The 24,278-nt window shown below is 42.9% G+C and overlaps 1 protein-coding gene across 1 annotated transcript in view; it reads left to right on the top strand.

Annotated features, from left to right (window-relative positions):
* LOC129832308 (ankyrin repeat domain-containing protein 13B-like) overlaps positions 1-24,278 on the top strand; it is a 59,131-nt gene that overhangs the window by 18,576 nt on the left and 16,277 nt on the right. Inside the window, exons 3-10 of the mRNA XM_055896275.1 lie at positions 889-1,013; positions 18,836-18,881; positions 19,439-19,582; positions 20,610-20,826; positions 21,243-21,309; positions 21,604-21,685; positions 22,442-22,506; positions 22,949-23,085. Coding sequence (XP_055752250.1) covers positions 889-1,013; positions 18,836-18,881; positions 19,439-19,582; positions 20,610-20,826; positions 21,243-21,309; positions 21,604-21,685; positions 22,442-22,506; positions 22,949-23,085 — 883 coding nt within the window. The remainder of the gene's footprint in view (positions 1-888; positions 1,014-18,835; positions 18,882-19,438; positions 19,583-20,609; positions 20,827-21,242; positions 21,310-21,603; positions 21,686-22,441; positions 22,507-22,948; positions 23,086-24,278) is intronic.

Raw genomic sequence — 24,278 nt, 5'->3', positions numbered from 1 at the left:
TCAATTGGTATGAGGGGTATCAAACATTCCCCACACCATTACACCACTGCCACCAGCATGTACCGTTGACACCAGGCAGGATGGGGCCATGGATTCATGCTGCTTACACCAAATCCTGACTCTGCCGTCAGCATGACGCAACAGGAACTGGGATTCGTCGGACCAGGCAATGTTTTTCCACTCCTCAATTGGCCAGTGTTAATGATCGCGTGCCGATTGGAGCCGCTTCTTCTGGTTTTTAGCTGATAGGAGTGGAACCTGGTGTGGTCGTCTGCTACAGTATCCCATCCGTGACAAGGACCAACGAGTTGTGCGTTCCGAGATGCCGTTTTGCACCGTGCCATTATTTGCCCGTCTGTGGCCCGCCTGTTAGCTTGCCCGATTCTTTCCATTCCCCTTTGACCTCTCATCAACAAGCTATTTTCGCCCACAGGACTGCCACTGACTGGATGTTTTTTGTTTGTCGCACCATTCTTGGTAAACCCTAGACACTGTCGTGCGTGAAAAGCCCAGGAGTCGCTTAGCTCACTAGTTTTGCCCATTCTACTGTTCAATTCAACAGTAACTGAATGCCTCGATGTCTGTCTGCCTGCTTTATATAGCAAGCCACGGCCACGTATGCATCCCATATTTCTATTGATTTATTTTCAAAATTAGGAAAGCGTTTGTTTTTGATCAGTGTTAATGTTAATTTGAAACAAAGCCCATGTTCCAGTCTGTATTGTAAACAGTAGATCCACTGTAGATTATTTCACATTGATATCAGAGTAGCTGAGGGTTAAAAACCCATCACACCTACTCCATACCAGCCTGTAGTTTCGAACCATTAACTGGCCCATGAGTGTGTGTCTATACGTATGGTGAAGATTGTCTTCCTCTCTCCCATAGTGCTCCAGGAGGCAGTCAGCACACGAGACCCAGAGCTGGTGCGCCTAGTTCTGCATTACCGTGACTACCAGCGGACCACTAAGAGACTGGCGGGAATCCCTGTCCTCCTGGAGAGACTGCACCAGGTGAGAGGCTCTGACACTGAACACAAGTACAGAGCACAACAGCAACTTCAGACTACAGACATTTAGGAAATACTTGTAGATATATTTTGCATTAGCACTTATCTTATTGAACAACACTGTAAAAAAAAAATCTAGTTGTTTAAACGAAATATTATTAAGTAACTGGTTCCACAGCCGTTTTTTTGTTTACTTAACTATTCGGTCAAAGTGACACCTAGAACTTAACATTTTTAGTTGGCCCAAACTTTTAGATGGCCCAAAAAGTCAGTCAACTTAAAATGAGGTGTTTGCTCAAATTGTCTCATTCAACTAGAAATTCTTATTTGGGCATTTTACCTCAAAAAAGGCTGTGGAACTAATTAACCGCACACAGTGCTTTCAACATACATTGTATTCAACACCTTTTGACAATGTGTATGTTCATTTATACAGTAATTAATACTCAACATTTCCTCACCTGGGATTTGAACTCACAACCTCTTGATTCACAGCATTCCTGCTACGCCACTATGTCTGTGTCAATAACTGATTTCACCTGTAGTGCTACAGAGCAAAGTACATCTCAGCTCTGTTAAAAGTACACTTAAGAAAAAACATTTTATTTATCATAACGATTAACACGGAACCCAAACCGGCTGCGCGCGTGTCTGTCGTGCATAAATGTATTTTGTCCCCCTACACCAAACGCGATCACAACACGCAGGTTAAAATATCAAAACAAACTCTGAACCAATGACATTAATTTGGGGACAGGTCGAAAAGCATTAAACATGTATGGCAATTTAGCTAGTTAGCTTGCACTTGCTAGCTAATTTGTCCCATTTAGCTATCTTGCTGTTGCTAGCCAGTTTGTCCTGGGATATAAACATTGAGTTGTTATTTTACCTGAAATGCACAAGTTCCTCTACTCCGACAATTAATCGACACATAAAACGGCTAACCGAATAATTTCTAGTCATCTTTCCTCCTTCCAGGCTTTTTCATCTTTGAACTTACAGTGGGGCAAAAAATTATTTAGTCAGCCACCAATTGTGCAAGTTCTCCCACTTAAAAAGATGAGAGAGGCCTGTAATTTTCATCATAGGTACACTTCAACTATGACAGACAAAATGAGGGGGAAAAATCCAGAAAATCACATTGTAGGATTTTTAATGAATTTATTAACAAATTATGGTGGAAAATAAGTATTTGGTCACCTACAAACAGGCAAGATTTCTGGATCTCACAGACCTGTAACTTCTTCTTTAAGAGGCTGCTCTGTCCTCCACTCGTTACCTGTATTAATGGCACCTGTTTGAACTTGTTATCAGTATAAAAGACACCTGTCCACAACCTCAAACAGTCACACTCCAAACTCCACTATGGCCAAGACCAAAGAGCTGTCAAAGGACACCAGAAACAAAATTGTAGACCTGCACCAGGCTGGGAAGACTGAATCTGCAATAGGTAAGCAGCTTGGTTTGAAGAAATCAACAGTGGGAGCAATTATTAGGAAATGGAAGACATACAAGACCACTGATAATCTCCCTCGATCTGGGGCTCCACGCAAGATCTCACCCCGTGGGGTCAAAATGATCACAAGAACGGTGAGCAAAAATCCCAGAACCACACGGGGGGACCTAGTGAATGACCTGCAGAGAGCTGGGACCAAAGTAACAAAGCCTACCATCAGCAACACACTACGCCGCCAGGGACTCAAATCCTGCAGTGATAGACGTGTCCCCCTGCTTAAGCCAGTACATGTCCAGGCCCGTCTGAAGAGAGCATTTGGATGATCCGGAAGAAGATTGGGAGAATGTCATATGGTCAGATGAAACCAAAATATAACTTTTTGGCAAAAACTCAACTCGTCGTGTTTGGAGGACAAAGAATGCTGAGTTGCATCCAAAGAACACCATACCTACTGTGAAGCATGGGGGTGGAAACATCATGCTTTGGGGCTGTTTTTTTGCAAAGGGACCAGGACGACTGATCCGTGTAAAGGAAAGAATGAATGGGGCCATGTATCGTGAGATTTTGAGTGAAAACATATTTCCATCAGCAAGGGCATTGAAGATGAAACGTGGCTGGGTCTTTCAGCATGACAATGATCCCAAACACACCGCCAGGGCAACGAAGGAGTGGCTTCGTAAGAAGCATTTCAAGGTCCTCTGTCATTGCCAATAAAGGGTATATAACAAAGTATTGAGATAAACTTTTGTTATTGACCAAATACTTATTTTCCACCATAATTTGTAAATAAATTCATAAAAAAATCCTACAATGTGATTTTCTGGATTTGTTTTCCTCATTTTGTCTGTCATAGTTGAAGTGTACCTATGATGAAAATTACAGACCTCTCTCATCTTTTTAAGTGGGAGAACTTGCACAATTGGTGGCTGACTAAATACTTTTTTGCCCCACTGTATATGGTGATCGCATCTAAACTTTCATAGTATTACCACGACGACCGGCAAAACAGTTCGTCTTTCAATCACCCACGTGGGTATAACCAATGAGGAGATGGCACGTGGGTATCTGCTTCTATAAACCAATGAGGAGATGGGAGAGGCAGGACTTTCAGCGCGATCTGCGTCAGAAATAGAAAGTTCTATTTTAGCCCTTGGCATCGCAGACGCTCATTGGCGCGCGCGAGCAGTGTGGGTGCAATAATTGGATAACCTGGATTTCTAAATTTATTTTGCGACGCTCGCGCACGCAATGTGTCCGGTCTGGTCAGCATGTAAGGAGTAACATTAAAACAGAAGCCTCCCGGGTGGCGCAGTGGTCTAGGGCACTGCATCGCAGTGCTAACTGTGCCACCAGAGTCTCTGGGTTCGCGCCCAGGCTCTGTCGCAGCCGGCCGCGACCGGGAGGTCCGTGGGGCGACGCACAATTGGCATAGCGTCGTCCGGGGTAGGGAGGGTTTGGCCGGTAGGGATATCCTTGTCTCATCGCGCTCCAGCGACTCCTGTGGCGGGCCGGGCGCAGTGCGCGCCAACCAAGGGGGCCAGGTACACGGTGTTTCCTCCGACACATTGGTGCGGCTGGCTTCCGGGTTGGAGGTGCGCTGTGTTAAGAAGCAGTACGGCTGGTTGGGTTGTGCTTCGGAGGACGCATGGCTTTCGACCTTCGTCTCTCCCGAGCCCGTACGGGAGTTGTAGCGATGAGACAAGGTAGTAATTACTAGCGATTGGATACCACGAAAATTGGGGAGAAAATGGGATAAAAAATAAAAAATAAAAAAATAAAAAAAACATTAAAACAGAATAATATGCCCCACCAACAGGAGTATGCGCAGTGCCGTCAGGGGTATGCCAAATAAAAATGTGAATCACATTTGAAAATACATTTGAAAAAATGCCAATGCCAATACATTTGGGTGAGGTTTTTTCTCACCTGAGTAGCCTCGTTTCACTGCCAAAAATAAAATTAAACCATCTAGTGTTCAGCGAAATAACAACACAATGTCAAATGCAGGTAGCCTAGTAAAATAATTAACACCCAATCACATTAACTGTTACTCTCTCGTGGGAATTCCACTAGGCCAAACGTAGCTTCTTTTCATGTTGGTATCTGTACTGATGGCGAAAAGCCATGACAGGGAGACATAGTGGAGCGGTAACTCGCGTGCAAGCAGTTGCTCCCGATGTCCCTTGGGTACGCTGCAGCATCCACCGAGAGGCTCTTGCTGCCAAGAGAATGCCTGACAGCTTGAAAGACGTTTTGGACACTACAGTGAAAATGGTTAACTTTGTTAAAGCAAGTCCCCTGAACTCTTGTGTATTTTCTGCATTATGCAATGATATGGGCAGCGTAGCCATGTAACGCTTTTACAACATACAGAAGTGCGCTGGTTAACAAGGGGAAAAGTATTGACGTGTTTTTGAATTGAGAGACTAGCTTTACGTTTTCTTTACTGACCATAATTTTCACTTGTCTGACCGCTTGCATGATGACGAGTTTATCTGAGTGATGTTTTTTCTCGCTTGAATGACTTGAATCAATGATTACAGGGACTCTCCGCAACTATTTTTTTATTTAACCTTTATTTAACCAGGTAGGCAAGTTGAGAACAAGTTCTCATTTACAATTGTGACCTGGCCAAGATAAAGCAAAGCAGTTCGACACATAGAACAACACAGAGTTACACATGGAGTAAAACAAACATACAGTCAATAATACAGTAGAAAAAAATAAGTATATACAATGTGAGCAAATGAGGTGAGATAAGGGAGGTAAAGGCAAAAAAAAAAAAGGCCATGGTGGCAAAGTAAATACAATACAGCAAGTAAAACACTGGAAAGGTAGATTTGCAGGGGAAGACTGTGCAAAATAAAGATAGAAATAATGGGGTGCAAAGGAGCAAAATAAATAAATAAATACAGTAGGGGGAGATGTAGTTGTTTGGGCTAAATTATAGATGGGCTATGTACAGGTGCAGTAATCTGTGAGCTGCTCTGACAGCTGGTGCTTAAAGCTAGTGAGGGAGATAAGTGTTTCCAGTTTCAGAGATTTTTGTAGTTCATTTCAGTTATTGGCAGCAGAGAACTGGAAGGAGAGGCAGCCAAAGGAAGAATTGGTTTTGGGGGTGACCAGAGAGATATACCTGCTGGAGCGCGTGCTACAGGTGGGTGCTGCTATGGTGACCAGCAAGCTGAGATAAGGGGGGACTTTACCTAGCAGGGTCTTGTAGATGACCTGGAGCCAGTGGGTTTGGCGACGAGTATGAAGCGAGGGCCAGCCAACGAGAGCGTACAGGTCGCAGTGGTGGGTAGTATATGGGGCTTTGGTGACAAAACGGATGGCACTGTGATAGACTGCATCCAATTTATTGAGTATAATTTTGTAAATGACATCGCCGAAGTCGAGGATCGGTAGGATGGTCAGTTTTACAAGGGTATGTTTGGCAGCATGAGTGAAGGATGCTTTGTTGCGAAATAGGAAGCCAATTCTAGATTTAACTTTGGATTGGAGATCTTTATTGTGAGTCTGGAAGGAGAGTTTACAGTCTAACCAGACACCTAGGTATTTGTAGTTGTCCACATATTCTAAGTCAGAACCGTCCAGAGTAGTGATGTTGGACGGGCGGGCAGGTGCAGGCAGCGATCGGTTGAAGAGCATGCATTTAGTTTTACTTGTATTTAAGAGCAATTGGAGGCCACAGAAGGAGAGTTGTATGGCATTGAAGCTTGTCTGGAGGGTTGTTAACACAGTGTCCAAAGAAGGGCCAGAAGTATACAGAATGGTGTCGTCTGCGTAGAGGTGGATCAGAGACTCACCAGCAGCAAGAGCGACATCATTGATGTATACAGAGAAGAGAGTCGGTCCAAGAATTGAACCCTGTGGCACCCCATAGAGACTGCCAGAGGCCCGGACAACAGGCCCTCCAATTTGACACACTGAACTCTATCAGAGAAGTAGTTGGTGAACCAGACGAGGCAATCATTTGAGAAACCAAGGCTATCGAGTCTGCCGATGAGGATGTAGTGATTGACAGAGTCGAAAGCCTTGGCCAGGTCAGTGAATACGGCTGCACAGTATTGTTTCTTATCGATGGCGGTTAGGATATCGTTTAGGACCTTGAGCGTGGCTGAGGTGCACCCATGACCAGCTCTGAAACCAGATTGCATAGCGGAGAAGGTATGGTGGGATTCGAAATGGTCGGTAATCTGTTTGTTGACTTGGCTTTTGAAGACCTTAGAAAGGCAGGGTAGGATAGATATAGGTCTGTAGCAGTTTGGGTCAAGAGTGTCCCCCCCTTTGAAGAGTGGGATGACTGCATCTGCTTTCCAATCTTTGGGAATCTCAGACGACACGAAAGAGAGGTTGAACAGGCTAGTAATAGGGGTTGCAACAATTTCGGCAGATCATTTTAGAAAGAAAGGGTCCCGATTGTCTAGCCCGACTGATTTGTAGGGGTCCAGATTTTGCAGCTCTTTCAGAACATCAGCTGACTGGATTTGGGAGAAGGAGAAATGGGGAAGGTTTGGGCGAGTTGCTGTGGGGGGTGCAGTGCTGTTGACCGGGGTAGGGGTAGCCAGGTGGAAAGCATGGCCAGCCGTAGAAAAATACTTATTGAAATTCTCAATTATAGTGGATTTATCGGTGGTGACAGTGTTTCCTGTCCTCAGTGCAGTGGGCAGCTGGGAGGAGGTGTTCTTATTCTCCATGGACTTTACAGTGCCCAGAACTATATTCAATGTGCGGGACAAAATTGAGGCTATGGTTAAGTATTTGGAGCTCTTTTCTGTCTGCATTAACAAGGAAAACACACAGGTCTTTCCATCGATTTTTTGTGTGTAAATGAACTCAAGCTTATGGACAATGTCAAATATGATATAGCGAAGCACCTGAGTGAGCTGGGCGCGCAATTACGCAGGTACTTTCCCGAAACGGACGACATAAATAACTGGATTCGTTATCCCTTTCATGCCCTGCCTCCAGTCCATTTACCGATATCTGAACAAGAGTGCCTCATCGAAATTGCAGCAAGCGTTTCTGTGAAAATTGAATTGAATCAGAAGCCACTGCCAGATTTCTGGATAGGGCTGCGCTCAGAGTTTCTTGCCTTGGCAAATCGCACTGTTAAGACACTGATGCCCTTTGCAACCACGTACCTATGTGAGAGTGGATTCTCGGCCCTCACTAGCATGAAAACTAAATACAGGCATAGACTGTGTGTGGAAAATGATTTAAGACTGAGACTCTCTCCAATACAACCCAACATTGCAGAGTTACGTGCATCCTTTCAAGCACACCCTTCTCATTAACCTGTGGTGATTTATTCACCATTTTTGATGAACAAATAAAGTTTTATGTAAGATGGCTAAATAAAGAGCAAAATGTATGATTATTATTATATTATTAGTTGTGCACTGGTCCTATAAGAGATCTTTGTCACTTCCCAAAGGCCGGGTTGTGACAAAAACTCACACTAATTCTTATGTTTAATAAATGTATCGTATAGTGTGTGTGAGGCAGGCTTACAATGATGGCAAAAAAACAACATTGAGAGTGCGCTGACCCTGGTGCTAGAGATGGTACGCAGCTGGAGGTTGAATGTTTGAAGGGGTACGGGACTATAAAACATTTGGGAACCACTGCTATATAATACTGTACGCTTTCTTGAATTAGTTGTGGATTTGGGGACTGTGAAAAGACCCCTGGTGGCATGTCTGGTGGGGTAAGTGTGTGTGTGTCAGAGCTGTGTGGAAGTTGACTAGGCAAACAATATGGAATTTTTAACACATTAATGTTTCTTATAAAAAGAAAAAGTGATGCAGTCAGTCTCTCCTCAACTCTTAGCCAAGAGAGACAGGCATCCATAGTATTAATATTAGCCCTCTGAATACAATGAAAAGAAAGATGTGCCACTCCTTTCTGGGCCAGCTTCAGCTTAACTTGGTATTTTTTGCAGACCATATGACCGAACAATGATCAAGATAAGACAAAACTAGAGCCTGCAGGATTTGCTTTTTGGAGAGTGATGTCAAAAAACAGAGCATCTCTTTATTATGGACAGACCTCTCCCTATCTTTACCACCATTGAATCTATATGTTTTGACCATGACAGTTTACAATCTAAGGCAACACCAAATAATTGAGTTTCCTAAGCTTGTTCAAATGCCACACCATTCAATGCAAGATTCAGCTGAGGTCTAGAGCTTAGGGAATGATTTGTTCCAAATACAATGCTCTTAGTTTTAGAGATGTTCAGAACCAGTTTATTACTGGCCACCCATTCAGAAACTGACTGCAACTCCTTGTTAAGGGTTTAGTGATTTCATTAGCTGTGGTTGCTGACACAAATATGTTTGAATCATCAGCATACATATACACACAGGCTTTGTTTAATGCCAGTGGCAGGTTATTGGTAAAAATAGAAAAGAGTAGAGGGCCTAGAGACCTGCCCTGCGGTACACCACACCCTACATGTTTGACATTAGAGAGGCTTCCATTAAAGAAATCCCTCTTAGTTCTATGAGATATATACAGTTGAAGTTGGAAGTTTACATACACTTAGGTTGCAGTCATTAAAACTAGTTTTCAACTACTCCACAAATTACTTGTTAACAAACTATAGTTTTGGCAAGTCAGTTAGGACATCTACTTTGTGCATGACACAAGTAATTTTTCCAACAATTGTTTACAGACAGATTATTTCACCTATAATTCACTGTATCATAATTCCAGTGGGTCATAAATTTACATACACTAAGTTGACTGTGCCTTTAAACAGCTTGGAAAATTGCAGAAAACGACGTCATGGCTTTAGAAGCTTCTGATAGGCTAATTGACATCATTTGAATCAATTGGAGATGTACCTGTGGATGTATTTCAAGGCCTACCTTCAAACTCATGGGAAAATCAAAATACCTCAGAAAAATAATTGTAGACCTCCACAAGTCTGGTTCATCCTTGGGAGCAATTGCCAAACGCCTGAAGGTACCACGTTCATCTGTACAAACAATAGTACGCAAATATAAACACCAAGAGACCACGCAGCTGTCATACCGCTCAAGAAGGAGACACATTCTGTCTCCTGGAGATGAACGTACTTTGGTGCGAAAGGTGCAAATCAATCCCAGAACAACAGCAAAGGACCTTGTGAAGATGCTGCAGGAAACAGGTACAAAAGTATCTATATCTGGGCTTCCGGTGACGCAACTTAGCAAATGGCTGCCTAGTTTTTCGTACTGCACATCGGTTGGGAATTTCCCCCCCAAATTCAAGTGTTTACTCTGAGCATTATAATAACTTACGCAAAATGGAAAAGGGGAAAAGAGGAAAAGGTCGTGGAGCTACAACAACAGCCCGTAACAAGACAGCAGAATATATACTCGTCGAAGAACCCGAAATGGCTAATGCTAGCGCAAATAAGATAGCAGCAGCAAAAGAACCCTCATTTCGTGAGGTGATGAAGGAGGAATTGCGCGAGGCGCTCACAGGCTTACGAGAGGAACTTGGAGAAGATGTAAGAAAATAACTAAATGAGTTCAAGAAGGACATTAACCAGAAACTGGAAGAAAACAAATTAGAACTTCACAGCATATCTACAAGAATGGGGGACGCAGAACAGCGCATTGGGGAAACGGACACATGGACCTTCACAGTCAAGGAAATACTTGAACAGTCACTGAAAAGCCAACATGCGCTACAGGCAAAAGTGACAGAACTCGAAGGTTTCTCACGTCAAAACAACATTAGACTTTATAACGTAGTAGAGGGCGCAGAAAAAGACTCTATGCCCAACTTCGTGGAGGGTCTATTCAAGGACATACTTGACGACGACACTGACCTGGGAATCGAGAGAGCACACCGAGCTCTGGCCTCAAAACCCCCCAGCGGCGCCCCACCAAGATCCATAGTAATACGGTTCCTAAAATTCTCAGTCAAAGAGAAAGTTTTACATGCTACCTGGAAAAAACATGTTAACTTCCAAGGCCAACGAGTGTTCTTTGATCATGACTACGCGGGAGAGATACTGAAAAGAAGGAAAGAATACACCCCCATTGTAATGATTGTCTACTTCTTCCTCCTCCTCAGACGAGGAGAGGAGAGAGGGATCGGAAGACCAATGTGCAGCGAGGTATGTAGACATAATGAATTTATTAGACACGAACTATACTTGAAATATTACAAAATAACAAACAACGTAGACTGACCTGAACATGCAAACTACATAATAACGAAGCACGCAATGAACAGGAAAAACGAACGAGACGAGACAGTACCGTGTGGTGCAATAAACACAGACACAGCGACAATCACCCACAAACAAACAGTGAGAACAACCTACCTTAATATGACTCTCAATCAGAGGAAACGCCAAACACCTGCCTCTAATTGAGAGCCATACCAGGCAACCCATTTACCCAACATAGAAACACAACACATAGAAATGCCCACCCAGCTCACGTCCTGACCAACAAAACAAAGGATTAACACAATAACTAGGGTCAGAACGTGACACCCATAAAGAAAGCACTTAAAGAGAAGGGTATTCGCTTCCAAACACCATACCCGGCAAAAATGCGGGTATTTCTGAAAAATGGCCGGTTACATACGAGCATGCAGACGAGGCGGCTGAGGACCTGAAGTCAAGGGGCTTCCCAGTCGAGTATACCGCCAGGAGAAAGGCGACATCACCAGCGGAAAGACTCGAGCAGGCTCTCCCATGGATCGTTGTCAACAAGCAAGGTCATGGAGAAAGAGGGAAACCATCTCGGCGAGAGGACGTTCACATCCGAGAGAGACTCAGGCATTTCCAACGGGAAGATGAAAGACACTGAATCGGATTTAACAGAATTAATAGTTATCGCAGCTGTTAAGACTTTGGGTTGTTACGGTTGACATTGCAATAGATAAAATATCTCCCCTATTTTCCCCCAATGCTGAACAAGGGTGAGTACCCAAAAGCATGTGTTCTTTATGAACACATTAAGTAGCGTCACGTTAATAACATATATATTAGCTAATGATTAATGACACATTGACAACGGGGCGACAGAAGGGCATATCAAGGGGAGGATTCATGATATGCACACATGACCGATATAGTTTTCACTTGTAATTAACCGATGTGTATAAGCGAAGAAATAGGCGCCCTTATTATTTTCGCTTCCACCAGGTCTTGTTTGTGACTACGTCACGCATTTTCATATCTGAGCGAGGGGCCCATCCTGCGGACAGGCTCATCCCCTCAAACCCCAGAGGCAAGAGACAGTCCTCTGACATGGGAGTCCAAATACCAAAGTACTTTCCCACTTTGGTTTACTTTATTATCGTTCTTGAATTTTCGTTCATTTTTAGGTTCATGATAAGCAGGCAGATATGGTGCATAGCTTTTTTTATTTCTATCGATGCATCATCGGGAATTTAAGGTCATAAGTCTCAATGTAAACGGACTGGGGAGTGCCATCAAGAGAAGTAAGGTAATAGCAAAGATGAAACGGGAGAGAGTTGACATACTATTCTGGCAGGAAACTCACTTATCCACACCTGAACACGAGAAACTCAAGAAAATGGGATATAGGAACACTTTTTTTTCTTCTTACAAAATGGGTAGAAGGGGAGTTGCAATCTTGATCCCAAATTCAGTTAATTTTGAGTTTATGTCAGAAATAAAAGACAAGGAGGGTAGATTTATACTTGTTAACTGTAAACTGGATAACAAGGAAGTTACATTATTTAATGTATACGCACCCCCAGGGAGTGACATGGTCTTCTACGGGAAGGTGTTTGATTTAATTGCCACAGAAACCACTGGCACTCTTATCTGTGGAGGGGATTTTATCACAATTCTAAACTCAAAATTGGACAGCACAAATCAAAATAGGAAAATGAGCCTAGTTGCCAAAAAGATCAATAGGATACTGCAGGATCTAGGACTGCTCGATTAATGGCGTGACACCCACAAGACCGATAAGGAATATACTTTTTACTCAGCCCGCCACACTGAATACTCCAGGTTAGACTACTTTTTTATGTACAGTGCAGATAGACACAGGTTTAAGGATTGTAGGATCGGGCAGAGCGACTTATCAGATCATAATGGAGTTTACCTCACTCTACACCTTGATAGCAAACCAAGAGAAACTATATGGAGACGTTATACAAACATGCTGAATGATCCAGCATTCAAGGAATCAATAAAGACAGAATTGAACATCTGGAGAATAATGATGGGGAAGTATCTCCTGCTATATTGTGGGATGCAGCTAAGGTGGTTATTAGAGGAAAAATCATAGCCACATCGTCTCTCAAGAAAAAGATTAAAGCACAGAAACTGCTGAAATTACAGGAAACCCTAAGAAACTTAGAACGATCTCATAGTCAATACAAAGACCCTCTTATATTACGAGAGATTCAAAAGGTAAAACAGGAAATTGACCAGATTTATAGAGAAGAAGTAGAGAAAAAGCTTAGGTTCCGGAAACAACGATATTATGAAGCAGGCTCAAAGGCAACCAAATTACTAGCATGGAGACTCAGGAAACAACAAGCACAGAATACCATTTTTAAAATAAAAGACCCCAAAACAAAAAAGATCACATGCAAATTAGATGAAATACAGAATGCATTTGAATCATATTACACAAATCTGTACAAGCAACCAGAGAAGGCAGATGCACAGACAATAGAGCACTTTTTGAACTCACTTGATCTCCCCTCAATTGGGACAGAGCAAAATGATAGACTAACTTTAGAAATATCCACCGAAGAAATTAATAAAGCAATATCTCAACAAAAAGTCAACAAGTCTCCAGGCACTGATGGCTTCCCTTCAGAATGGTTCAAGACCTTCAGAGAACAACTAACACCTCTACTTAAGGCCTGTTTTAACTGGACTCTGAGGGAGGGTGGTCTCCCACCGTCATGGAGAGAGGCCATCATATCTGTAATCCCCAAAAGAGGGTAAAGATAAGAAAGAATGCAGTTCATATAGACCTATCGCAATTCTTAACACAGATTATAAACTATATGCATCAATAATAGCCAAAAGAATGGAGGACATAATCCCAGAATTGATTGATGGAGATCAAACGGGTTTCATACAAAATAGGCAGACACAGGACAATATAAGGAGAACACTACATGTCATGGACCACATTACTCAGAATAAGACAAGTGCAATATTAATCAGTCTAGATGCAGAAAAAGCATTTGATTCAGTGGGATGGGATTACCTATTCCAAGTTATGGAAAGATTTGGTTTCAACAAAGAAGTGATACAGTGCATCAAAACACTGTATTCATGTCCGACCGCTAGAATAAAGATAAATGGACATTTGACACGAATGATAAAATTAGAGCGAGGGGCAAGACAAGGCTGTATGTCACGTTCCTGACCTATTTCTGTTAGTTTGTTGTATGTGTTAGTTGGTCAGGACGTGAGTTTGGGTGGGCATTCTATGTTTTCTGTTTCTATGTTGGTTTAGGGTTGCCTGGTATGGCTCTCAATTAGAGGCAGGTGTTTGGCGTTTCCTCTAATTGAGAGTCATATTTAGGTAGGTTGTTTCACAGTGTTCGTTGTGGGTGGTTGTCTCCTGTGTTAGTGTTTGTTGCACCATACGGGACTGTTTCGTGCGTTCTTCGTTTTATTGTAGTCATTTTTCCTGTTGTGCGTTCTTCGTGTTTTATGTAAGTTCGTATGTTCAGGTTTGTCTACATTCGTTTTGTTATTTTGTTAATTATTTCAAGTGGTTTCGTTTCGTGTTTTTCCCGTCTTGTTTAATTAAAATTATGTCATTTCAAAACGCTGCGCCTTGGTTCAATCCATGCTCCTCCTCTTCGGATGAAGAGGAGGAGGAACACCGTTACACTGTAATCTTTCACCCACGCTCTTCTCCTTGTACCTCGAACCATTAGCACAGGCAATAAGACAGGACCCAACTTTAGAGGGAATAACAATAAGAGACAGTGAACATAAGATATGCATGTATGCAGATGACGTTCTGTTATTCCTTAAAGACCCAGGCTCAAGCGTACCTAGATTGATGGATGTTCTACAAACATTTGGAACATATTCAGGGTATGTGCTTAACGTACACAAGACCCAAGCCCTAGTATATAATTATACCCCACAGGAAGAGCTGAAGAATAGGTATAACTTCACCTGGACCTCTTCATCCATTAAATATCTTGGAGTATATCTACCAAAAGATACACCCAAACCTAATGACATGAATTACGATCACATCAACAAGAAAATATATGATGACCTAGACAGGTGGAACTCACTTCCCTTAGATCTTAGTAGTAGAATTGAAACAATCAAAATGAACATCCTGCCGAGGTTACTGTATTTGTTCCAATCACTGCCCATAGAAATCCACCTAAACAGTTTAGGGAATGGGATAAACGGATATCAAGGTTTATCTGGAACAGTAAGAGACCAAGAACTAGATATACAACATTACAATTACCAAAAAACTGTGGGGGTATGGCCTTACCAAACCTAAAAGATTATTATGTGTCAGCCCAATTGAGACCCCTGGTTTGTTGGTGCAATTCAGAATACGAATCCAAATGGAAAGACATCGAGACTACTTTGACAGGGATACCCATACAGTCAGTTTGGGAAATAAGGACATGGTAAAATAAATATAAAATAGACAAAATCAGTGGATTAATTTCTCTCTGAAGACATGGTTTAGGGTAGTTAAGCAAAATCATTTAGACAGAGAGATCAAACTGCTGAGTTGGCCCGCATACGACCCCAGCTTCATCCCTGCAACTCAGGACAGCAGATTTAAACAAAGGACACAGAAAGGCATCACATCATTCAGTACAATTATAAGGAATGGGAACCCAGATAACTTCCAGGATTTAAGTAAAAAACATGGCTTGGATAAACAAGATTTTTACAGATACCTACAAGTCCGACACTATTTCTTAAGGGAGATAAAAGTGACTGACCCTCGAGCACCTCCAAAATTAATCCAAGTATTCACTAACGCATACAACTTGGGGAGTAACAAAAAAATGATTTCAAATCTCTACTTGGGTATTCAATCCTCAAAGAAACATTCTACAAACTATATTAAAAAGAAATGGGAGGAGGAACTTAACATTGAAATAACTGATGAAACATGGGTGAACATATTAGAGACTCAACAAAGCTCCACCAACTCAAGGTCATGGAGAGAATTCTGTTGGAAGAAGGTTGTACGTTTCTTCATAACACCTAAACTGAAATCAAAACAGACTGGCTCCCTACATCCTTGTTGGAGAGAATGCGGTCTATTGAGGGCGGACCACTCTCATATCCTTTGGTCCTGCCCCGCAATCGAAACTTACTGGGGAGAAATAAGATCTAACATTGGAAAAATAATGGGATTTGACATAGAACAAACATTCATTTCTTTGTACTTGGGTGAAATACCAGATAACTTACACAATAGAGAAAAGTACCTCTTGAAGGTCCTACTGGCAGCCAGTAAAAAGGCTATCACTAGGAAATGGCTACAAAAAGACCCTCCCACAGTGACACAATGGATAGACATTGTAGAAGAAATACACCACATGGAGCGTATGACCTTTGCTTTAAGAACTCAACAGGAGAGAGGTCAGGAATACTGGGAGAAATGGGTTTCATACTTGGAAAAGGTCTAATTCAAAGATGCTAATGTAACTAATATGATGATGAAGGTATGAAGTGCACTGTGACTGCCAGATAATTTTTGTTCTTTTATTTTACTTTATTTGTACTTTCTTTGTGTTCCTACAATAAAAACAAAGTATAAAAAAAGAAGTGTCTATATCCACAGTAAAACGAGTCCTATATCGACATAACCTGAAAGGCCGCTCAGCAAGGAAGAAGCCACTACTCCAAAACCACCATAAAAAAGCCAGACTACGGTTTGCAACTGCACATGGGGACAAAGATCATATTTTTTAGAGAAATGTCCCCTGGTCTGATGAAACAGAAATATAACTGTTTGGCCATAATGACCATCGTTATGTTTGGAGGAAAAAGGGGGATGCTTGCAAGCCGAAGAACACCATCCCAACCGTGAAGCACGGGGGTGGCAGCACCATGTTGTGGGGGTGCTTTGCTGCAGTAGGGACTGGTGCACTTCACAATATAGATAGCAAAATTATGAAAAATGTGGAAAATGATGTGGATATATTGAAGCAACATCTCAAGACATCAGTCAGGAAGTTAAAGTTGTGGCAAAATGGCTTAAGGACAACAAAGTCTAGGTATTGGAGTGGCCATCACAAAGCCCGGACCTCAATCCTATAGAACATTTGTGGGCAGAACTGAAAAAGCGTGTGCGAGCAAGGTGGCCTACAAACCTGACTCAGTTACACCAGCTCTGTCAGGAGGAATGGGCCAAAATTCACCCAACTTATTATGGGAAGCTTGTGGAAGGGTACCCGAAGCGTTTGACCCAAGTTAAAGAATTTAAAGGCAATGCTACCAAATACTAATTGAGTGTATGTGAACTTCTGACCCACTGGGAATGTGATGAAATAAATAAAAGCTGAAATAAATAATTCTCTCAACTATTACTCTGACATTTCACATTCTTAAAATAAAGTGGTGATCCTAACTGACCTAAAACAGGGAATTTTTACTGGGATTAAATGTCAGAAATTGTGGAAAACTGAGTTTAAATGTATTTGGCTAAGGTGTATGTAAACTTCCGACTTCAACTGTAGCTCTGAATCCATGATATGGCAGAGGTTGAAAAGCCATAAAACATGTTTTCTCAACAGCAGGTTATGGTCAATAATATCGAAGGCTGCACGGAAATCTAACGGTACAGCTCCCACAATCTTCTTATTATCAATTTCTTTCAACCAATCATCAGTCATTTGTGTCAGTGCAGTACATGTTGAGTGCCCTTCTCTATAAGCATGCTGAAAGTCTGTTGTCAGTTTATTTACAGAGAAATAGCATTGTATTTGGTCAAACACAATTTTCTCGAACAGTTTGCTAAGAGCTGGCAGCAAGATGATAGATCTGCTGTTAGAACCAGTAAAGGTCGCTTTATGAATGACTTTGGCTTCCCACCAGGCCTGAGGACAAACACCTTCCTCTAGACTCTAGGTTAAAGATATGACAGATAGGAGTGGCCAGTGAGTCAGCTACCATCTTCAGTAGCTTTTTGTCTATGTTGTCAATGCCAGGAGGTTGGTTCCCACACTAACTTTACAAAATCCAAACTTACAATAATTTGATTTCATTATTTCTTTTTTTATGCATGAATACAATGGCTCACTCTTCGTTGATTCGATGAAAGATTTTTTTGCCTTTCTGTCCATCATTTCTTTTAAAGTACTCCATCATTCTTCATTCAAGTTTTTTCCCCCATCATTCTTTATATCATTGATCTTGGCTTCATAATGCAGTTTCTTCTTCTTTTCTCAATTTGCAGTAAGTCAGCCAGTCAGATGTGCTGCCAGACTTATGAGCCACTCCTTTTGCCCCATCTCTTACAGCCATACATCTTTTCAATTCCCCATCAATCCATGGAGCCTTAACAATTCTAACAGTCAGTTTCTTAACAGTTGCATGTTTATCAATAATTTCAGCAATTTCATAAATTAATCAAGTGCAGCGTCTGGATGCTCCTTATTAATCACATCAAACCAACAAATATTTTTCACATCGTCCACATCAAGTCACAACAAAATATTTTGTATGACCTCTTATATACTATTGTAGGCTTAGCTTTTGGAACTTTGTGTTTCCTGGATATAGCCACTATATTGTGATCACTGCATCCAATGGGTACGGATACACCTATAAATGTGTATGGTTACAGCTATAAAATGTGTACGGATACAGTTTATGATTGATATGCACCCCTTTCTTCATCCCTCTCTCTCCCAAGTCCAGAAAGCTGCAGTCCCCCCACTAGTTCTATTATTAATCCCACCTCCTCCATATCTGTCTCTGTCTCACCACCAGCCCTGGGATGGGATTGGAACAGCTACAGTCCTTTGTTCCTGGCCACCCTAACCAAATTACTCACTTTTTTTCCTGTGGTGTCTTCCTTTCTCCCTCTCTTGTCCCTGTTCTCTCTCTGTGTGTGTGTGGGTGTCTCCCCCTTCTCTCTCTCGCTCTGTCTCTCTCTCCATCTCTCCATCTCTCTCTGTCTGTCTGTCTGTCTGTCTGTCTGTCTATCTGTCTGTCTGTCTGTCTGTCTGTCTGTCTGTCTCTCTCTCTCTTCCTCTCTCTTCCTCTCTCTTCCTCTCTCTCTCTCTGTATCTTTCTCCCCCCCCTCTCTTTCTCTCTCTCTCTCTCTCTCTCTCTCTCTCTCTCTCTCTCTCTCTCTCTCTCTCTCTCTCTCTCTGTGTCTCTTTCTCTCTCCCTCTCTCCCAAGGCTCAGGACTTTTACGTGGAGATGAAATGGGAGTTTACAAGCTGGGGTAAGTCATAATAAGTCAAATCAAATCAAATGTATTTATATAGCCCTTCGTACATCAGCTGATATCTCAAAGTGCTGTACAGAAACCCAGCCTAAAACCCCAAACAGCAAGCAATGCAGGTGTAGAAGCACGGTGGCTAGGAAAAACTCCCTAGAAAGGCCAAAACCTAGGAAGAAACCTAGAGAGGAACCAGGTTATGAGGGGTGGCCAGTCCTCTTCTGGCTGTGCCGGGTGGAGATTATAACAGAACATGGCCAAGATGTTCAAGTAATAAGTAATGTTATCTGCCTCTCAGATTTTTATCTGCATGGATGATGGCTTCCTGCTTGACTGTATATGAGCTTGGTGACAGACTTCCTTTCTCTGTGGGTCTGCATTGTCTCTATAGAAATAGAATCACTAAAATGGGTAAAGACCCCCAAATCAAGGCAATAAAAAATTACACTCAAAATAGCCGCCAGTCCAACCATCACAGGGCCATTGACTAGAATGGGTGGGAGCCCTGGTCTAGGAATTATATTTCTATGGCTGTCTATATCTCTCTCTCTCTTTCCTAGTGCCGCTGGTGTCTCGTATCTGCCCCAGTGACACGTACCGCGTGTGGAAGAGTGGCCAGTGTCTGCGCGTAGACACCACTCTCATGGGCTTTGATCAGATGACCTGGCAGAGGGGAAACCGAAGCTTCATCTTCCGGGGTCAAGGTCAGGGGTCAGGTTCCAGTGTGTGCATGTCCGTGTGTGTGTGTGTGTGTGTGTGTGCATGTGTGCGCGTGCGTGCGTGCGTGTGTGTGTGTAATAGTGTGTGTGTATGTGTGGTTGAATCATCTTTTCTATTGTCACAGGACTTCCTTCCTTCCTTCCTTCTTTCCCCCTCTCACTGTCATCATTATGTTAGTCACTTTCTGACAGATCTCTCCAACTCAGGACTATATCCTGTTTTGATATTACTTCCTCTCACTGTCTTTTATTGACTCCTCCAGCTTTTTAAATCCTCCTCCTCCTCCTCCTCCTCCTCCTCCGTCTTTCTGTTTCACTCCATCTCTGTCTGTGTGACCTTTCTCTTCACTCTCTCTTGACTCGCGACTCTCCTCCTACGTAAGTCAGTGTGAACCTCCTCTGCCTCTATCGCTCTCTATATAGTTGAAACGGTCCTCCTCCTTTCTGTCTTTGTCTCGCTTACTCCCTGTCTATCTCTCTCTAACCTGTCTTTCTCTCCCTTCCCATCTCTCTCTCTTCTCCATCTCTTTGTCCATCTCTCAGTCTATCTCTCTCTAAATCCATATTTCTTTCTCCGTCTGTTGCTCTCCCTATCCCGTCCTCCTCCTCTCCCTCTCTCTCTAACCCAGCTTTCTCTCTCTCTAGCCCTGTCTAAATCCATTTCTGTCCATTTATCAGTGTCTTTAATCCACCCTATCTCCCTCTCTATCTCTATCCAACCCATCTTTCTCTCTGTCTTTCCTTCGCTGTAATCTGTCCCTCCCCCCTCTCGCTCTCTCACTTTCATTCTTACTCTCTCTCTCTCTCTCTCTCTCTCTCTCTCTCTCTCTCTCTCTCTCTCTCTCTCTCTTTCACTTTCATTCTTTCTTTCTTTCTTTCTCTCTCTCTCTCTCTCTCTCTCTCTCTCTCTCTCTCTCTCTCTCTCTCTCTCTCTCTCTCTCTCTCTCTCTCTCTCTCTCTCTCTCTCTCTCTATCTCTCTCTAACTACTCCTCCTCTCTGTCTATCCGTCAGACTCCAGTGCGGTGGTGATGGAGGTGGACCACGACAGACAGCTGGTGTTCTGTGAGACCCTATGTGTGTCCTCTCTGACGTCTCCCACCTCGCAGCAGGGCACTGCCGGCCTGGGCCTCCTGGGGGCACTACAGCCCAGCGAGGAGCAGGTGGTAGCCCGCCTCTCCGCCCCCGTGGTCACCACCCAGCTAGACACCAAAAATATCACCTTCGAGAGGTGAGAGTTGGAGGGAACGAGAGAAGGAGTGTTAGCATTGAACAGGAGCTGAGATAGGTATGAAAAGAAAAGGAGTAGAAGAATGATATAATGAGAAAGTGATAAGGGAATGAGGAGAGGAGATGAAGAGAGGAAGAGGAGAGGCAGGGGGGGGTCACAAAGGGCAAGACCAGACACATCTCTCATGTGTGTCAGATTGTAAGTAAGGGAGGAGAATGAGAGAGAGTGAGAGGTGAGAAGGAGGGAGAGTGTAATCATAATTTATTGCTTGCTGAGTGTCACCTCTGTCGTTTTGGCAGAGTCAGGGGGATGCTCGACATGCCAATAATCCATTTATGAATATGAATTGAAGGGAGGGAGAACACCACCTCTAAGTCAGGCCTGTTGTTTTGTGTTTGGCTCTGTCTGTCTGGCAGGAATAAGACTGGCATCCTAGGCTGGCGCAGTGAGAAGACAGAGATGGTGAACGGGTATGAGGCTAAGGTACAGACATGTAGTTGTTAATCCTTATATCCCTGGCTTTCAATTTGGTTTTGCTCGAATGACCTAAAACACTCTAAAGTTCCAGATGTACAGTATATATTGTCGTCTGTTCCCTGAGCGCTGGTTCTAGAGTAAGGCACTATCAATATACAGATATACATAGACTCAGCAGTGAGCCCACCTCCCTACTACATCACTAACCTAAAGCAGTCACAGAATGTGCGTCCCAATTGGCACTAGGAACCAGAGTCTCATAACCATGACATTCTTCTTGTCCTTTGTTTTCTCTGTTAGGTTTACGGCGCCTCCAATGTGGAACTGATCACTCGAACCCGAACAGACCATCTCAGTGAGCCACTCAAAGCTAAGCCCAAAGGTGTCTCTTTTTCCTGAAGTTCTACATATTAGTTTAAAAATCCCCTTGCCTCAATACTGGTAATCTTCCACGTCTCTTCCACATCTTGGCTTAGATGCAGTAAAAGGGCCCAATTCAGAGCTGAGATAAGCGTGTGCAACACAAACTTTGGTATAAGTCATTCATTGACGTCAATGGGAGAATTGTGCAAAGATTTGAGTTGAGCGCGCTGATCTCAAGTCAGGATACAACCCTAAATAAACTGGAGTTTATTCACGAGGAATCAAACGGAAGAAAATGGGCTGAAACGGGGAAGGACTAACCTGAACTTGTCCAATAAGAAACGCTTGTTTTGGTTGCAAAACATTTAGCTATGGTTTGCACTAATAAAGAAGCTCTGATGGTGATGATTGCACAGAAGCCCCAACAAATGGCCCTAAAGCATTTTCCACAGTAATTTTCTTGGCCAGAGAAGTCTATTGTCCTTGCTCTTGTCTGATCACCGGCCCGTCCCTCTCAAAGCCCTCCCTCCAAGAACTCCCCCAGTCCCTTACCCCATCTCCATCCCTCCAAAATTGACAAGAGACAGCCGTCGAGAATTTTTAGGTTAGTGTTGCAGACATAGAAATAGTATTAGTAGAACAGAGATTCCCACTCCCACTACCAGGTCAACGTTCCACTTTTTTTTTTTACCGTTCTACTAACCCTATTTCTATGGTCACAGACTTGTTCTGAGTTCCTCTCATGAATGTTCCACTGATGTGACCTTTTTCTCAGTCGGTAAGACGCCCCTGCAAAACTTCCTAGGGATCGCCGAGCAACACATGGGGCCTAACAATGGGGTTAGTGGTCATAGTCATCATTATCATCATCACCATCATCATTTATCCAAATCATTATCCTCCTCATCATCCTCATCCTCCTCCTCATCACCATCATCAATCCTAATCATCATCCTCATCCTCATCATTGTATAGGGATTTTACCTTATAGCCAGAGTGGTTGTCAATTTTGACATGAGTAAAGAGTACCCTGGGCATCTCTTCTCTCTCAAATATTGATCACCATTTGAGTTGTCTTCTGCTGGCAAACCCGCTGGAAATCTTTATCCCCCTCTCTCATCCTCTCTCTCTCTTTATTTCTCTCTCTTAACCCTCCCTCCTTTTATCCCTCTCTCTCTTTCTCTCTCTCGATCTCTTTCACTCTGTCTCTCTTACTCTATATCTCCCTCCCTCTCGCTCTCTCCTCTCTCCCCATCCCCCCTCCCTCCCCTTCTCTCAACAGGCCCTAGTGACTCAGATGTCATGTCCTGCCGTAACCAACCCCACAGCCCTGACAGCCGAGGAGTACTTTAATCCCAACCTGCCCCTGGGCACCCGGGACATTGGCCACCCCTGTCAACTCACCACCAAGACTCAGAGGTGACAGCGACAGCCATCACAGCTCTTATAACACCCTCTATGCTTGGGGCCCTTGGCTATAATAGCCCTGTCCAGAACCATACAACATGTCTGGATCCCAAATGGCACCCTATTCCCTTTATAGTGCATTACTTTTAACCAGGGCCCAAAGTAATGCATTAAATAGGGAATAGGGTGCCATTGTGGATGCAGTCTACAGTATGTCTCTGGCCCTGTCAAGTGTTTTGGCTCTGTCCCATGTACATGTTTTCCTTCTATCCAATCTACAGTATGTAGGCTGTGTGATCTGATAAATGACTATGAAAATTGAGATCACATCAATAGCCGTTTATAATTCTGCTGGTTATTGGATAGATTGTGACAAGAGAACAGTGAGATGGTGTCCCAGCCCGATCACTAGGCTACTAGTACATTATCTCATCAGTTGAACATAAACATTGATTGGTCTGAACAGAAACCAGTGCAACAAATGACAAGATTTGATCAATGTTCTAGGATGAGATAGAACTAGAGTTCAAGTCTCTCACAGTTTCTCAATATGCCTGCATGACCAACAAAGACTCTTTCTGTGGGACACGTTCCTGCATTGCACTGTGAGTAGCTCCCAACGGAATAAAAATTCAACAGAGAGGGACTACTCTTCATTTTACGTTTCCAAACATTTTGCTACGGTGAGCCCTACTGAACAAGATTCAGGTGTATTGTATAATATACACACTACTGTTCAAAAGTTTGGGGTCACTTAGAAATGTCCTTGTTTTTTTAAGAAAATGTTTTGTCCATTAAAATAACATCAAATTGATCAGAAATACAGTGTAGACATGGTTAATGTTGTAAACGACTATTGTAGCTGGAAACGGCTGATTTTTTATGGAATATCTACATAGGCGTACAGAGGCCCATTATCAGCAACCATCACTCCTGTGTTCCAATTGCACGTTGTGTTAGCTAATCCAAGTTTATAATTTTAAAAGGCTAATTGATCATCAGAACCCCTTTGCAATTACCCCTTTGCAATTATGTTAGCACAGCCGAAAACTGTTGTGCTGATTAAAGAAGCAATAAAACTGGCCTTCTTTAGACTAGTTGAGTATCTGGAGATTCAGCATTTGTGGGTTCAATTACAGGCTCAAAATGGCCAGAAACAAAAACCTTTCTTCTGAAACTCGTCAGTCTATTCTTGTTCTGAGAAA

Source organism: Salvelinus fontinalis, chromosome 33 (genome assembly GCF_029448725.1).
Source record: "Salvelinus fontinalis isolate EN_2023a chromosome 33, ASM2944872v1, whole genome shotgun sequence".
Lineage (NCBI taxonomy): Eukaryota > Metazoa > Chordata > Actinopteri > Salmoniformes > Salmonidae > Salvelinus > Salvelinus fontinalis.
Note: the sequence above shows the minus strand (reverse complement) of the source record. Positions and strands in the feature narration are given on the sequence as shown.